The sequence below is a fragment of the Pituophis catenifer genome, unplaced genomic scaffold (genome assembly GCF_029215685.1).
Source record: "Pituophis catenifer annectens isolate HBS135680 unplaced genomic scaffold, rPitCat1.0.hap2 SCAF_2, whole genome shotgun sequence".
In the NCBI taxonomy this organism is placed as follows: domain Eukaryota; kingdom Metazoa; phylum Chordata; class Lepidosauria; order Squamata; family Colubridae; genus Pituophis; species Pituophis catenifer.
Genome location: NW_027256882.1, coordinates 240,357,213 through 240,375,095, shown reverse-complemented (window position 1 = coordinate 240,375,095; position 17,883 = coordinate 240,357,213). Strand labels below are relative to the sequence as shown.

Sequence of the window (17,883 nt, the reverse complement as noted above, 5' to 3'; positions counted from 1 at the left end):
CCTATACGTAGCTCTTGAAGGAATGAATGCAAACATATATCAAATAATCCTACACTACTCTTAAAATGTCAGTATGCATACAGTAAAAGCTCTGTTCATGATTTATCAAAACAAAACAAAATTATGCCTAATTTTGATATATCTGGATTTATCTTCATTGAATAAGCTTCAATTGACTAGGTTTACTCAATATGGCAAGCGATTTACCATGGCTGATAAAACGCAATGACTGGTTTACCAATATGCTAACCAAAATTGAAATAAATTCATCTGATGTTGACTGTATCCACATATAACTACCATATTTTTCGGAGTATAAAATGCTCCGGACTATAAGACACACCTACCTTTTTTGGGGAGGAAAACAAGGAGAAAAAAAATCTGCCTCTGCCTCACAGCAATTTGCCTCCTTGCAGCAAACAGTGGAGGCCCACACGCAATATGCAATGGCAATCCCTGCAGCTTGAAACAGCTGAGGGTCAGGAGGCCGATCCAACCGACAATCAACTGCTTGTGCTAATCAGGCTGTGCTGAAGCTGAAATAGGCTGTTTGCTGCAAGGAGATAAATTGCTGAGAGGCAGAGGCCAAAGAGTGGGGGGAGGTGGGGGGGCGTGGCTACATTTGGTGTATAAGATGCATCCAAATTTTCACCCTCTTTTGGGGGGGTACGTCTTATACTCAAAAAAATACGGTAAGCCCAGAATCATCAAATAATTATAATTTTATTGATTCTGATCCTGTTGGAATAATGAACCACTTGAGGAACTACAGCAGTATGCCTTATTGTACTCTTAGCAGATAAGAAAGACTAAGACATCTTATGCCCTTAGGCACAGTTTGTTGTGTGTTTTAAGTTTTATGTATAAACACTGTGCCAACCCTGGAAAATAATTGTGATCAAAATAATTCTACCTAGTACATACAGAGGAGAATTTCTTTTGAGTGTATAAACTCTGTTTTCAGCCTGGAACAGGAACAAACTGACCTTTCCAGAGTATCAGATTTTGATCCTGATTGGTGGAGGCAGAAAGTCAAAAAAGTCAAGACGGCAACTGCAAATACACCTAAGCCCTTCACTTTTTTTTTTTTTTATGTGTCTCATGTTCCTACGGATTTCTTCATTCTGTTTTTGAGAAGTATGTGTACTCAATATAGTACAGTTTCAGTCCTTTCCATCTGCTGATGAAAAAACTATTCCCAGGATTTAATAATAAACTAGGCAATCAAGGGTGAGGACTGTTAAAATAAAATAGCAGTAACCAAAATCTGGTTTGTTTATTTGTTTTGCTTTAGTTTAAGGCAAATGCTCATTTTCACAAGCTGTTTCTGGATGTCCCAATTGATGAACCCTTGAGACAAAGTAAGCAGAATACCATTTTTATCTGTTATGTTGCATTTTTGTCAGTCATGTTTTCTACAGGTAATCCTTGTTTGGTAATTGCTTTGGATAGCAACCATTCACAAATGCAACAGTAATAAACAATAATAAAAATTCATTTTCCAATCTGGAAACTGAAAACAAAAAGCCTTCAGTGTGAAACTGATTAAGGTCTGGTCAGTTTCAGGCAGAAGTTGCCAATCTGCAGGAGGTTTCTAATACAATAATTAAGGTCACAGATCTGAGTTTATTAACTTACCTTAGCATTTTTAGGGACATGCTCTTCTGTAGAGAAAAGCAACTCAATAAAGAATAGCTTGTTTAAACAAATTCTGCCAGATGGCAAAAAGGGAAAACAAAGATGGATCATGCACAGGACACAGTATAAGAGAACTTTATCTAAATAAGAAGGCAGCAACCAGTAATGTTTGCAGCATTTTGATATTAGGGTTATGGAGAGTTTTGCTTATGCCCGGTATAGTGGCTTCCTTTTGTTGACACATATACACACACAATACAGTTCTGGTTCATAGCACATTCTAATTGTGAGTTGCTTTCTCATGTAAAATCCCAGTACAGGTACTCCTCATTTAGTGACTGCCTCATTTAGCAACACTGTTACAACAGTGATGAAAAAAAAATTGTGACAAATCCTCACATCTATGACTTTTACAGCTCTGTAAAGCAAAAGAAAATTATAGTAAGAGCATAAACAGTCATGGTTTCACAATGACAGCTTTGCTTAACGTCCAAATTGCTGGTCCCAATTGTAGTTGCTAAATGAGACTACTGGTATTTAGTATTGAATAGCTCTTTCTACTCAATATTCATATCCAAAATGTAGATTCTGAGACAACTAGAATATTTTTCAGAATATTCAGAATATTCAAAATATTAGAAAGTTTTTCAAAACTTTTTAATCTTTGCAGAGGGTTTTCCCCTCTCAGAAATACCTTTGAATTTGCAATATTTGTTTTAAGAAAATTGTCTTAGGTATATAGTGTGTGTTAGATACATTGCCTGACCAGGTTGTACATATTCCCAGTTAGATAACATTACTCATGTGATCTTTGTAGATTTTACCTGTGCCTTACAGAAAGAAATTATGTACCAAGGGAAGCTATATGTATCAGAAAACTGGATTTGCTTCCATTCCAAAGTCTTTGGCAAGGATATCAAGGTAAACGAATATAAATAAATATAATAAATATAATATATTTAAATAAATAAAACCTAAATATTGGCCATGCTGGTACAAAGATAGCCAGGGAATTGATTGAAGCCTGGGAAACTAGCCCCTTGTCAGTTAATAGGAGGGCTGAATTACCACCAGTTTATCAAATACTTAGGAGCCGAGTGCTTAGCAGCACAAAAAAATGACAGCCAATCGCCAGCCAATCGCCAGCAATCAACACACCTTTCAGCCAATAAGAAGGCATCACATAAGCATGACTTGCAGAACAGCCCAAAGCATGCATTCCAGTAGAGAGAAATTCTCTGAAGATGGGTTCTAGCATGAGTCCGAAAGCTTGGAAGAGTTAATCTCTGGTTTCGGTGACCAACCCATATTCGAACTCGCATCATTATCCTGGGACACATATATTTGCCTTTATTCGTAAATAAATATAGCTTAATCGTGTGCTAAAGGTCCATTATGCATGCCTAATTTTTATTTAATATGCACACAAATGATAGTTGCAAATGCTAATGCTATGTGGCAGGGGTCTCCAACCCCAGGCTGAGGCCCGGTGCCAGGCCACATTGGAAACCAGGCCTGTGGAAGTGGTGGACAAGCGTGCACACATGCGCACACAAAGCTGCATTAATGAAAGCAGTGTGCACACGTGTGCAAAACCATCCCCTCTCTTTCCCAGCCGCTACCTCCGCTGGTCTGCTGAGCTGAAAAGGTTGGGGACCACTGCTATCTGTCATATGCACTATACAAGTAGAAAATAAGACACCTTTATAGCACATGAGCTATTCAAAGGATTACCATGAAATTGTTTCTATTGGCTATTTGACCAATAATTTCAATGGTAAATTCCTACTTTGTAGAGGCAAAACCGTAAGAAAGCAGCAGGCTTTAAAACTTCATTCATAAATCGAATTTCACTAACCCTGGAACAGGATGCAATTTAAGATGTTCAGCCTGAACTTCCAACTATAATGTGTGTTTCTTGCTTTATAACAAACTATAGTTAGATTCTGCCTTAACATTATGTGAAGATGCAATTTGTATCATTACTTGTAAGCAAATCACGGTTTCTCCAGTATGATTTTATTCTCAGAGAAGTGCTCAGCTAATTGCATTTTTAAAAATCCTTTCCTTCACAGCAAGTTTTGGAACTATTTATTTGGTTCTAACATTGTCAGAAAGAAAACAAATACATGGAGTGCTTCCCAGCTGGATATAATCAAAATGAGATTTAGCTGAATATTTTGCAGTATTAGAAAACTGCTTAATTATAAAGAATTTTGCCAACCATTCCTTTTTATGACATTTTTAATCAATCCGCCTCCATTTCCTAATAATTAGCATTGTTGTAACTGTATTTTTGGGTGAAATAGAGGTCAGAACATAATGTAGTGGAGCTGTGTGTGTTAAAAACATTTTTTTGTATATTTTTAAATGATAAATATCAAAACACACAATGCATATCAAAAGTAGTTTGCAGGCCTCTTACATTCATCACAGATGGAAACATAATAATTTTAAGATAACATCCATCTACTTTACATGTTTTATTATTTTTGTCATAATGTAACATAGGCATCAAATTGGCACTCAAATTAGCTTAAATCTAAAAAGATAGCTGCCTGGCTTTATCTGAAAGTATCTAGGTATCCGCACAGCAAAAATTACATTATAAAAACCACTATTCACTTATTTGCATGGGTTCTGCTGCATAACCATCATTTTGCTGGTTAAGTTGACATCTTCATCTTGTAACAATTATTATGCTTTCATTTTAGATTACTATACCAGTGTTATCTGTAACACTAATAAAGAAGACTAAAACTGCCCTGTTAGTGCCAAATGCTCTAATTATTACTACAGTCTCGGATAGGGTACGTTTACATTTTATTTACCTCATAATTTTGTTATGCTGGTTGTTTGTATTTCTGTACCCGTTTCTGGGAGTATAATTGGGAATAAAAATTGAGGGCTATATGAACTAGAAATCATATATTCTTCTTTTACAGTTATTCTCTTATGTTCTGCGCTCTTTCCGAATATCATTTCCAAATATAGGAAGTGGCGCTGAATGTGATTACATAATAAATAAAGATAAAGCATTCTTAATATATCATGTTGAAGCTGATCTTGCTCAGGCAGAAATGTGCTAACTTGATGAAAGTCTTGGCATAAAGTAACAATCCAGAGAGCCTCTCATAAATTTCAATTATGAAAGGCAGATGATTAAAAGTCAGCTGAGTACATGGGATTGCACGTGGTATATAGATGCCTCAGATCCTTAATTAATGTGATATTCTTTAGGAGAATAATAGGAAAGGCAAGCTCTACCATTCCCTGGTTTTAAATGATATTTGTTGGTGATTTTCTTTACAGTACATGTTCGTCTCTTTTCTGTCCAGAGACACTGTTTATAAACTGCTAAAATTGGTTTGCAGTCATCTAGAGGTAAGTAAAACTTTCTTCAGATTTGTAAGTCATACATGTGAGGACAAGTCAGTGGGGTGGGGTGGGGTAGGGTGGGGTGGGGTGGAGTGGAACGGAACGGAACGGAACAGAACAGAACAGAACAGAACAGAACAGAACAGAACAGAACAGAACAGAACAGAACAGAACAGAACATTCTTTATTGGCCAAGTGTGATTGGACACACAAGGAATTTGCATAAACTCTCAGTATACATGCAAGCAACAAAGTTACATAGTCATAAGATACCAATAGGAGTAGGTAATAGGAAAGATGATTACTTTTTCAGTACCATGCCATAACCCTGAATAGTTGCTAAGCAGGGCAGTGGTTAAGCAAGTTCTACCTGTATACCTGTGACTATTCCTAGTATTACTTAGTTAATCCTACTCCAACTGTGTAATTTTTAAAATTGCACATTTCAGGATGCGAGTGTTGGCAACAGTCCTAATCCTTCTCCCCTAGAAAGTAGTTTCAGAGCTGATCGTCCTACAACATTACCTCTGGTAAGTTTATTTTTGAAGAGAAAAACATTTATAGTGGAGAACTACATTAGAAATAGCTTTTTTATAAAATAAAAAAAAATATTTTATTAATTTTATTTATGTACTAGAATTTTTATGGTTTCTGATGACTCTGAGTGGTTTATGATCAGCAATAGCAATTTAATTGCTATCAAAATATGTCAACAGATATCTAGTCGATGTCTTATTTGTAGGTTAATTTTCATTGTCCCCAAACATTTCCTGAATATCCATATCTTCAAAACTCTTTGAAGGGACCCATAATAAAATTTCTCTCCCGCCTATTATTGCATGGGCACATTCAACCTGAGAAGGTGGTGGTTTCAAAGATAGCCAAGTGTTGAGCCTTGGCATATTACAATATTCAGCCATGAAGTGATGAAAGCATAAATTATTTTTCTTTTTTATTGATTAGATTTCTATGCCGCCCATCTCACCAAGGTGATTCTACTTATAATGTACAATACTTCCTCATACAGAAAAGGGAACAATTCATGTACGTGACATAATTCTGCAAAGATCCTTCTAACACATACTAGAACTAAAGTCTACTTTACCAGAGGCATGAATTTTACCCCATATCATCTGTATGCATACATACATTCACACATATAAATTTATAGTTAGGCCCCCAAATTAAAAAATGACACCTGATAATTCTTCCACGCTGAGTTCTTTATTGTTTGCATACCTACAGACAGAATCTTGTCAGACTAAGCACTCTCCTATCAGCATCTACCAGACATTCAGAGAACTATTTGAGAGAGACTACTTTCACCTACTTTCTCTCAAACCAAATATCTGGACTGAGTTGTCTCTTATTCCTCTGGAATGCACCCTCTGCCACCTGGGAATCCAGCCTATTACATTTCATCACAGAAACAATAAGATTAAGTAACATCTGCACAGCTCTTCAAGGTCTAATATTCCTTTCCATCAATTTCAAAGATGTAAAAGAAATGATATTATCTGCAAACTAAATTATTTGAAATGGCATGGCTTGATGAAAATCAATTGGTGACATTTATGCACCTGGAAGCTTAGTCTGCCATCTACAGTCTTACTGTTCTACCCATTAAGCTAAGATATACTTTGGCTGCAATTGTAGAATATTTTTCAGGCTGAAAACCACCTTCAACTTTGAATGATAGGCTGGAGGACACACAACAGCAGATGGGATGGGGGGTGGGAACTAAGCAAATGTAATTAAAATTCAAGTAATTAAATGTATTACATTTAATGTATATTAATTAAACGAATGTCCATTTTATTTATAACATTAAACATTACAAGTTGGTATTTTTAGCGGGGTTTGGACGGATGGTGTCCTGAAGCCTAAAGTTGTTGTATCCCTATTATATATACTGTATGTAACTATCAGCAAGCCTCACTATGTTTTATCGAATATGTGGAAGTAGGTCTATACTGAGAACATTTTTATTGTCATTGTTTTCAACTTTGTGGGTACAAAGGAAAATAACAAATTGATATTTAATTTGCATTTCTGATACATTGACCCTTTCCAGGATTTCAATCATGATTTCTCTGAACTGGATGGCATCATACAGAGACGTAGACAGGAGATGGAAGAATCCAGCAGCACCGGTTCTCAAAGCCCAGAATTGGAACACTTTCAAGGTTTGCTATTAAAAAATTGTTTCTCGACTATCTTAAAACACAATCTTTTAGTCTAGACCAGGGGTGTCAAACTGGCGGTCTGCAGGTTGAATGCGTCATGTGCAAACCACGCCCACCCCAACTCCGTGAAAATACATCACAAATGGCAATGTGACGCCGTGAGTTTGACATCCGTGCTCTAGACATTTGGAACACTTCAACAAAGAATGGGTAGTGCAAACATTGTTTAGATCTATCAAAGTACTTTGTTGGCATTTATTGGTCTCAAAACTATTCAAATGCCCTACATTTGCTTCTAGTATACGTTTCTTCTTCTCCAACAGATTACCATGAGACTGATAAGCAGTCCCATTTCAAAAGTTCCAAGACAGACACGAAAGATATCTATAAAGATGTACAGTCTAAATGTAGGCGTGATGATCAAATCAGGAATGTTTCAGGAAACAGTAAGTAAATCTGGTTGTATTTCTTTGGGTTGACCCATAACTGTGCCCAGAATTGTATAGTTTCCTCATTGTCAGATGTTGATTGGTTCATTGCAGCCTCTTCATTGATGGATAAGTAGAAACCTTTCTGATTTGACTGAAATTGGAGATTCTGCCTATAGGCTGCAATTCAAATTTCATATCTGCTTATTTTCTTGGCAGTAGCTGTTATTTACTGCTTTATGGTTTCCAGTCCTTCCTTGCTCTTCCTTGTTTCTAGGTGACATTTCTTGATTAGGTATACTTTGGCAGTCTTATTCTTCATTTTCTTTTCTTTTCTTTCTTTCATCTGTTCTATCCTGCTTGCATTTGATCTTAGCATGCTGATCTTATTTTCCAACCTAATATTTATTTATTATTGGTGGGGGTTTTATGTCAGGTTGTTATTTAAATCAGTTTTGAAGTACAGTTCTCTAGATTGAAATGAAACGATAAGGTATGTGGATTTATATGGAAAAAGTAGGAGAAAGGCAAGAATGAGAGACATTGGGGGAAGGAGGCCTAATTTATAGCTGTGAGAACAACATAAAAGGACTGTGACTTCCCATGTAGTCTCCCAATTTCCTTTAATTTATAGCAGGGAGTCTGCATATGCTTGCAGATCAATTTCTTAACCACAGATTGTAGCTTTGAGTATTTTTGGAATTCCTTTCTTTGCCTTGTTATTCTGAACATATTTCCATTCAGATCAGTTTACATCTTCGAATGCAACTCCCATATGGTGAGAGAACCTAATCTGCTGATACAGTAATCATATACTTAAGCTATAAATTTTAATCAAGGCTTTTTGAGATATAAAAGTGTCCCGATTTACCATGTTCATGTTAACTAGACAAAGCTAGTTCACCTTAATTAAGCAACACTAAACTACAACTTACATTAACATACTTATTTAATATATTTCATAGGTGAGAAGAAAAAGAACAGTCAATTTGAAGCTCCTTGTTATTTTGCATTTCTAGTCTGCCAGTATTGTATGTGTTTAGTCATAGCCTTTTCAAAGACTAGGTTAATTTTTCTTTTTATCTCATAGTTTCTTCAGGAATCCTCGGATCTTTCGACAGAATGAATTTTCAATTATTTTTGTCAGTGACTCACATACTCATTGTTTATGCAATTCTGTAAGTATGTAGAACCATTTCCTCAAATTACAAAGCTAAACATAAGGCTGAGAGCATCTTCCCTGGAATATATTTTGAAAGCTGGACGTGCAGCGGCTAAATAAATGGTTTCTGAATTTCTTTTTCATACTTGCCACACACAAATAAAGATCTGAATATGCGCCACTGTAAACATTTCCACTGGGGAAAATGGAAGGAGAAAAATGTGATCTGTCTAAATTACTCTGAGTTGTGTTATATGGATAACAAGCTTGTGTCGTTTCCAAAAGCGTTTTGCTAGACTCCTGGAGGTAACAGAAAAGAAGATTGATGGATATTTTCAAGGTTTACGGGCAAAGTAGAGCAGGTAGCAACAATGCAATCCAAATAGCAGATAAGGGGATTGATAAAGCAGAGCAAATTTCTGAGGAAACCTGTTGAATAGGGCAAGGCTATTCACTGCTGGAGCAGACAAGAGCCCAACCCAGTAACATTTGCTTTCCTTGTTGGTCTCACAAGGACCTTTCTTTTTCCCTATTCAGGCTCTCTTAAGGAGCAGTATCTCCAACCTCCTTCTGAATAACTGTTTACACGGATGAGTTAAGCTAAAATTAAAGCACATCGGCACAGGATTTGACAAAGCATGGTTAATGTTACTAATTTAGTGTAACAGGAGCTTTGATATTGTAATAGGTTTTCTATACTACAAATGAGTTTATCTTACCTGGGCAGTCACCTGTTTATGTTCTTTTTTTTTCTTCTACAACTCTCATGCAGTGTTTTTATCCTCATTTGTTCCACATTCTATATGCGATATAAAGTTCATCATTTGGAAGAGCAACTTGTATCCATGGCTTCTACTGTGGATCCACATATGAATGAGTAAGGATACTCTTTGTTGAAATGCAGTGTCCTTTGTATTCTTTTCTATTGATTATTCTTCACCATTCTTCTCAGGTGCAGGGAGTCAGTGATCATATTATAGAAATTCTACCCACACTTTTTTTTCCCCCAAATAAAAACAAGAAAGATGACATGGTCTAGGTGAGAATCTGACTAGTCCAATATCACTTCTCACAATGGCCAAATACAAGCAGGACATGAAAACTTGAGAAATAGACTGCTTATGATTCTAGAGATAAGTCATCCGAGTAGTAAGTTTTCTGAGAAATCCTTGGGGAGAGTCTTTATCAAAAGTCTGAAAGTCCAAGCATGTAACATCTAACTGATCAACCATATCGACATTGTTGCTGTCATTCTGACTTTTTCTGGTGTTTTTTGGATTTATTCTTCTTTAATCAGGCTTGCCCTTTTTAAACATTTGTTTGTTTGTTTGTTTGTTTACATTTAAAACTCTATAAATTTATATTTATAACCCTAACCCTAAAATAGATTTTTAAAAATACATAATATAAAAACACACAGCTGCCAAGGATCAAAACGTAATTATTAACAAATTCAAGACTTGAGCTATATCACATGGGGTCCATATCCTGTCTAGCTAGTTTCCTGCTTTTGCTATTTCTGCACATTTATTATTTTTGTTGTTAATTGCAAAACTACTAAAGTATGCTGCCCGGTCCGTTTTTATACCATACACTCTATTTTTACACCATACACACTTCTTTTATGTAAGAGCTTTATATAAGAGTCTTGGTGGCGTAGCAGACTAAAGCATTATTAAGTAACACCAGCTGCCTGCAATTACTACAAGTTCAAATCTCACCAGGCTCAAGGTTGACTCAACCTTCCATCCTTTCGAGATAGGTAAAATGAGGACCCGGTTTGTGGGGGCAATAAGCTGACGTATTATAGGGCAAAAGCCCTACTAAGCAGGTATATACAAAAGTATGACGGCTATTGCTTAATGCATTGTAAGCCGCCCTGAGTCTCTGGAAAAGGGTGGCATATAAATCGAACCAATAAATAAATAAATAAATAAATAAATAAATAAATAAATAAATAAATAAATAAATAAATAAATAAATAATAAATAAATAAATAAATAAATAAATAAGAAATTGACTTTGTGTTTATCCAGCATTTTTTAAATAAGTCTTTTTCCATATACATATTTCATTTAGTAGTTTGTGACTTACGACCAATTGCTTAGTGACCTTTCCAAGTTATAAGAGACCCCCCCAAAAGGTACTTATGACCCAGATTTGAAGTTCCAACAACCCATGATCACACACAATCACATTTTGAGTGCTTGCAATCAGCCTACATTTATGACCGTTTGCAACATCCTAATTTATGACAAATTGGTCCCAATTTATGACATTTTTTGACAGAAACCAGTGTTTACTTCCAATTTTGGGGCAAAAAACCCCATCCATTATAAACCATGGGTTCACTTTCTGATGTTCACTTCATGATTGTTATGTTTGCTTCACAATCAGTAGACAACAGTTAGAGCCATAATTAAAATTAAATGCAAATGAGGCATCAGAACTAACTAGAGCAGGGCTGTAAAACTCGCAGCCCGTGGGCCAGATGTGTCACCCGCTGGCCATGCCCATGTTCAGTTTAGCGAAGGGGGGAAAGGGGGGAAAGTCACGATATGTCACATGACAACACCATGACGATACGAGTTTGACACCCTTGAACTAGAAGCTTCATGCCAACTGAAATGATACAGTTTAATATGTGAAAAAGGATGGGACCATCCTCATTTCTGGGGTAACGTCTTTCAAGGAGTAGGGTCCACCACTGAAAAGCCCTAGCCCTCATCCCACAGACCTTACACAATGTGGGACCCTTGGTAAATGATGATGTCCTAGCCTGGCAGATTATATCTTGCCTATTATAATATAACACAGCACTGTAGATAGACTTTTTTGTCTTTACATGAACTATTTTAACTCATCCATTAGTGGTTTTAATAGTCATGCCATTGTTGACTCTCAGTGGGGTTGTGCTTCCACATTCAAGACTTTGAGGAGTCTTCGGTGTCCTTTTGTGCAAACAGCAGGTCATAGCTGATGGCCGTAAGGCAATTTGCACATGTACATCTAATGTGTCAGTTGCTCCCTTTTCTAAAATTGGAGGCCCTTCAGACTCATGCCCGACCACGTTGCAATTGGATTACTGTATTGTAAAAAATTAGCAGGTGGATACTTTTCTAGCATGAAGACAGACAATCTTTAGTGAATTTCTGCAAAAATATCTGCTACTGAAATTATAGCACCAGAGTTAGATTTTATATGTGTAAAGTAAAGGTAAAGGTTTCCCTCGCACATATATGCTAGTCGTTCCCGACTTTAGGGGGCAGTGCTATCTCTGTTTCAAAGCCAAAGAGCCAGCGCTGTCCCAAGACGTCTCCGTGGTCATGTGGCCGGCATGACTAAATGCCAAAGGCGCACAGAACACCGTTACCTTCCCACCAAAGGTGGTCCCTATTTTTCTACTTGCATTTTTTGCGTGCTTTCGAACTGCTAGGTTGGCAGAAGCTGGGACCCTACCCAGTTACGCGACACTAGGGATTTGAACCGCTGAACTGCCGACCTTTCGATCAACAAGCTCAGCGTCTTAGCCACTGTAAAGAATCTACTTGTACCCCAGCTGTACAAATGCTTATACTGTGTGATGCTTTACACAGTGTTTTAGTCAGGGGTGGTATTCACTTACCTTCGCTACCGGTTCGCAAATGTGAGTGTGCACGTGCTCGCTTCATGCACGCATGACACCTCTGCACGTGCACAGGACCTTCTGCGCATGTGCAGAATGTCAAAAACAGGACGTGATGATGTCCAGGCAGGTGGATGGAACCTCCCGCAGCTGCAGTTACCGATTCGCCTAAACCAGATAGAACTGGCTGAATACCACCACTGGTTTTAGTGCTTTAGGGTAATGCTAACAAACCCTATGCAAAAAGAAAAAGATCCACAACTCATAATAATCAAAGTAAATGTGTGTTAAATTTCCATTTTTTCAGGCTGCCATTTCCATGCAACAGCTTCAATGTGCTTATAAATGAATATTGACATTCTTATAAATGACACATTCAAGCAATTATTTTCAAGCTACACTCTCAACAGCCCCAATGTATTCCTAAAAAAGATAACCTTAAACCTTTATTGTAATCACAGACCAAAATACAATGGAACAGTTGTTTTATAGGATCCATAATTTACTACAAAACCACTATTAATAAGAACTTGAATATCCACGCTAATACTCTATTCTTTAAATTGGTGCCTAGAGTAATAAGTAGAATAGAAAAACTTGGCAGTGGACTTGGATGTTTAGGGCTTGCTTATCCAAAAAATAACAAGCATAGAATTTACAGGGTATCCAGACATAATACGTTCTTACAATTATGTTTCTAAAAGTTACAATAAAATAGGGCATATGCTAGAATTTCAGCAGCATCTCAGCCAGAAGGGCAGGTTCTGTTGTCATAGAAGATGTTTGTGAGTCTGCCTTCCTCTGCTTGTAAAGAAAGAGTATTAAGTTGGTAAATGTAAACATTCTATGATATTAAGAGAGAGTTTGCTGCTCAAAGTATTTTGTTAGCTTAGAACTAGAGTCAAGATTGCCATCAACAATTTTTGTAAGGCTGATACCAAACTCTGTTCAATTTGTAATACCTACTGTTCTTTGGTGGCACAATCTTTGCTTACTTATAACCAGTCCTTTGAACATTTTTACATTTCCAAGGTAATATAAAAGTGTCAGTGAGTATCAAGGCAGTGAGATCCTGTGAAAAGAAAGTCAACTTCAGACATAAAACTAAGACATTAATCTATGGCCTATATCAGCTTCAGTAAAGCAACTTCTGTATGAAAGACCACACCAAAGATACAGTTGAAGATGCAACAAATTTGGACCGGATAGTCTCATAGATAGTCAATAATACCTGCATCACATAACACCTGAGTTATGGGTTTAACAATAGACATATTAATTCAATAAGGATGTAACTGACCCTTTTGGCATTGAAAAATGGCATGATACCTGCAGTAAATTTTTGGCCATTTCAAATAGCATAAGCAATATGCTTATTTTTTATGCTAATTTGTTGAATGAAAAATCATACCTAGTTGTTTAAAGCACTTGTTCTACAAATGCTGTTTATTAACTGAGCGCATGAGCTGTATTTTATTTATTTTTTTAGAGAAAATAATCTTTATTTTACCAAATGACATGAACATACATTGCTGATATGAGTCTTGTATCATGAAGTTGCTATACTTAATGTAAAGGAATAAACTTGTCTTTTCTGCTATGTTCCAGTTATGTTATTTAGTTAGATTTTTAATTTATTCCATCTGTAATTATACGCTGTCTCACTTTCTCAACCCACATTCTCTATTTCAGACATCCAATACAAGGTGGTTTGGGATATCACCAAAAATTTAATGTTGACGGTCTGTATGCAGAGCTAACAGCTAATCTTATTAAACTGGAAAAGGTAACTGGAAAGAATCGCTAAACTACAGAAAGCAAAAACAGTGGGGAGACTTCATGAACATAAAGATGAAACTGAGATTTATTGGGGTGAAAAGACGCTTAAATGTCTCTTAACTGGATAAGAACAAAAGAGGTCAGAGGGTTGAAAACTTTCATAGCTGTGTCGAAGATATTTTGATAGGAGTAGCTTGCCTAAAAAGCCACATAATGAAGAATGCTAATAAAACTTTCTAAGATAAATTCTATAAAATTTAAGAAAATTTCCTAGAACGTTCTTCCCCCCCACCCCATTGTCTCAATTAGGCAAAAATCTACCCCCCAAAATATAATTCTTTGAAATTTTGTCTGTTCCCATATTGTATACCAGTGATGGTGAACTAATGTCATGTTGGTCAAAGGTGACACTCCACTCCAGCATTCCCCAACATCCAACAACAACTGTTCTTGAAAGCAACCCTGTTCTCATTCAGTTTTCGGAGGCTATGAAGCCATGTAAGAATGGCATATGCCCTCCTTGTTTTTTCTCTTTTGTTTTTTGGGGGATGACATTTCAACAGAATCAAATTAGATATTTTCTGATTTTTTTGACATGCCAATCCCAAAGGTTGTGCCATCACTGCTGAACACCAATAACATTCTGATCCTAGAAACAGTAATTCTTCTTCACAGACTTGAAAATATCCACTTAAAGCATTTAGGCCTCTTCATTTAATATACTTTTCAGGTCAGCTCATATATAGTCTTACTTGTATATCTCTTCCTATGCTATAGACTTATATGAGTACCTACAGGGCAACCTGAAAAGCCAATCATTCAATTCATAGCATTTTTTGTAATGATGAAAGCCACTTTTCTCCAATTGTTGCAATAAGTCACCTTGTTCTTTAGACCAGCGGCCCCTAACCTTTTGGGCACCAGGGACTGGTTCCATGGAGAGACATTTTTCCGCGGATCAGAGGGGGCATGGTTTCATGTGCTGCTTGCATCCCGCGAATGGAGCTTCACTTGTTTGTATGGCCCAGTTTCTGGCATGTGGACCGGTGCCAGTTCATGGACCAGTGGTTGGGGACCCCTGCTCTAAACACACATTGTACTAAGACAAGACAGGAAGGAGTAAGGGCTGTTGGTCTAAATCACTGCTGTAGAATTAATAGGCTAGACATAATAGTTTTAAAAATGTAATCCTTGATGTTATAAATTTACCCAGATTGAGCCAGAATGAAAGAAAGTATTCCACTTTAGGTATGATGCCTATTGAACAATTCATCTCTTGTTTATGTAGCAGCTAGTTTTATCTATATAATGTGTTCTGTATTTTTTTTTCTCCAAGATACAAAGCAATTTACAGAAGCTACTTGAAGACAATAAGTGAACTGCCTGTTGCCTTTCGATTACTTCATTCGCACCTCACTTTTTCTCTAGAAAAGCAACTCTGAAGATAATATCAAGCTTAGCCAATCAAGTTATGTGTACTTGAGTTCAGTTCAAATTCACAACTCTTGTGCAATAGCACCTGTTTTCTCAGAGGACAATCCATTTCTTTGTCTACACTGTATATGATGAATAACTGAGAGGATCCATCTCAGGCCTTATTATTATGATCCTGACTGGCTCAAGTTTGACTCAACCTTCTATCCTTGTGAGGTCGGTAAAATGAGGACCCAGATTGTTGGGGGCAATATGCTGACACTGTAAACCGCTTAGGGAGAGCTGTACTGTGAAGCGGTATATAGGTCTAAGTTCTACATTTATGCAAGAAAAACAAAATGCACAGGTAAAGTATATGTGGCTCAATAGTAGTAACTGTGAAATGAATCTTTGAGTCCTAGTGGACAACCATTAAATATGAGCCAGCATTGTGCAGCAGTGCCAGAAAAGCCAACACAGTTCTGGGCTGCATAAACAGAGGGATAGAATCAAGATCACATGAAGTGTTAATACCACTTTACCACTTGGTAAGGCCACACTTAGAATACTACATTCAGTTTTGGTTGCCACGATGTAAAAAAGATGTCGAGACTCTAGAAAGAGTGCAGAGAAGAGCAACAAAGATGATTAGGGGACTGGAGGCTAAAACATATGAAGAATGGTTGCAGGAACTAGATATGTCTAGTTTAAGGAAAAGAAGGACTAGGGGAGACATGATAGCAGTGTTCCAATATCTCAGGGGCTGCCATAAAGAAGAGGGATTCAAACTATTCTCCAAAGCACCTGAGGATAGGACAAGAAGCAATGGGTGGAAACTAATCAAGGAGAGAAGCAACTGAGAACTAAGAAGAAATTTCCTGACAGTTAGAACAATTAATCAGTGGAACAACTTGCATCCAGAAGTAGTGAATGCTCCAACACTGGAAGTTTTTAAGAAGATGTTGATAACCTTTTGTCTGATGTGGTGTAGGGTTTCCTGCCTGGGCAAGGGGTTAGATTAGAGGACCTCCAAGGTCCCTTCCAACTCTGTTATTCTATTCTATTCAATAAGTGCTATTGCTATTGCTATTATATTGCTTAAACTTACCATAAATCCATTCTGTTCTACTGTATTTTAGGGAACCAATATGAGGATATACAATTTGCTGTGCAACTATGTCTGGAAAACTTTATAGCCTGTATATGCTTATATTTGAAACATTCTAGTTTCTTTCTTTTTTCCCCCTACCCAGACAAGGAAACTCTGAACATATCCAGAGTGGCATTAACTTGGACTCTATAAACTTAATTTTGCGAATAAATTAGCATTCTGATTTGATCAAGTTCTTTCTGGCATGTTCCTCCAGAGTTGCCAAATAGAATCTGTGCTGCATGCTCAGCTGCAATTAAGTATATGTTCCTGTTTTACACAGAATCATGTATGCACGCATGCATGTACACCTCTTCCCACCAAAGCCCTCATTGGTAAAGTTTTCTGTCATGTCCAGGTACAAATAAAGCACATCAGAGGACTTTTACAATCAAAGTTTAACAATCTTAATTCCATAGAGTTGGCTCAAACCAAGTTAGTAACACGTTGAGTGAGGTGAAATTAATCAGTGTGTGTGTGTGTGTGTGTGTGTGTGTGTGTGTGTGTGTGTGTGTTTCAGTGATTGTTGACTTCTGTCAACTGCCTGGACTGTCCCTGCAGTTTTCTTGGCAAAGTTTCTGAAGTGGTTTGGCTTTGCCCACTTCCTAGGAGAGATTGTCCCATGGTCTTCCAGCTGGCTTTGTACCTAAGGTGGGACTAGAACTCATGGTCTCCTGGCTTTTAGCCCAGTGCCTTAACAACTATACCAAACTGCCTATCTTTAGACCTTAGTTAGACATTATTTTAAAATTACATTGGTCTTAGTGGGTCATTAATGCAGTCATTTATAGCCCTATTTATAAGTTATAGCCCCATTTATAAGTTATAGCCCTAATGGAGTTTAAATATGTCTGCAATATTTAGCCCAATAAATGGGTCAATTTAGGTGCTTGAAATCATGCATTCTTATCCAATTATGCAATTGATATAATGTTTTTAAATAAAACAGCATAGTCATCTATAAAACTAAAGTTCAGATACTAATGTAGACTTCATTATAGGAATCTATATTATTCCAACCAAACCAATTGATAAGCTTGTAACTTTGACATACTTTAAGTTAAAAGCCAAGGTTTTGGAGCTTTTTACTTTGTTCTTCCTTTTATTTTTGATATACTGTATAT

At 36.9% G+C, this 17,883-nt stretch overlaps 1 protein-coding gene across 1 annotated transcript in view; it reads left to right on the top strand.

Moving 5' to 3' along the window:
• GRAMD2B (GRAM domain containing 2B) overlaps positions 1-15,574 on the top strand; it is a 35,081-nt gene extending 19,507 nt beyond the window's left edge. Inside the window, exons 4-14 of the mRNA XM_070935694.1 lie at positions 1,295-1,361; positions 2,456-2,559; positions 4,353-4,448; positions 4,951-5,022; positions 5,466-5,546; positions 7,091-7,202; positions 7,526-7,648; positions 8,721-8,808; positions 9,565-9,669; positions 14,110-14,203; positions 15,533-15,574. Coding sequence (XP_070791795.1) covers positions 1,295-1,361; positions 2,456-2,559; positions 4,353-4,448; positions 4,951-5,022; positions 5,466-5,546; positions 7,091-7,202; positions 7,526-7,648; positions 8,721-8,808; positions 9,565-9,669; positions 14,110-14,203; positions 15,533-15,574 — 984 coding nt within the window. The remainder of the gene's footprint in view (positions 1-1,294; positions 1,362-2,455; positions 2,560-4,352; positions 4,449-4,950; positions 5,023-5,465; positions 5,547-7,090; positions 7,203-7,525; positions 7,649-8,720; positions 8,809-9,564; positions 9,670-14,109; positions 14,204-15,532) is intronic.
• The last annotated feature ends 2,309 nt before the right edge of the window (positions 15,575-17,883 follow it).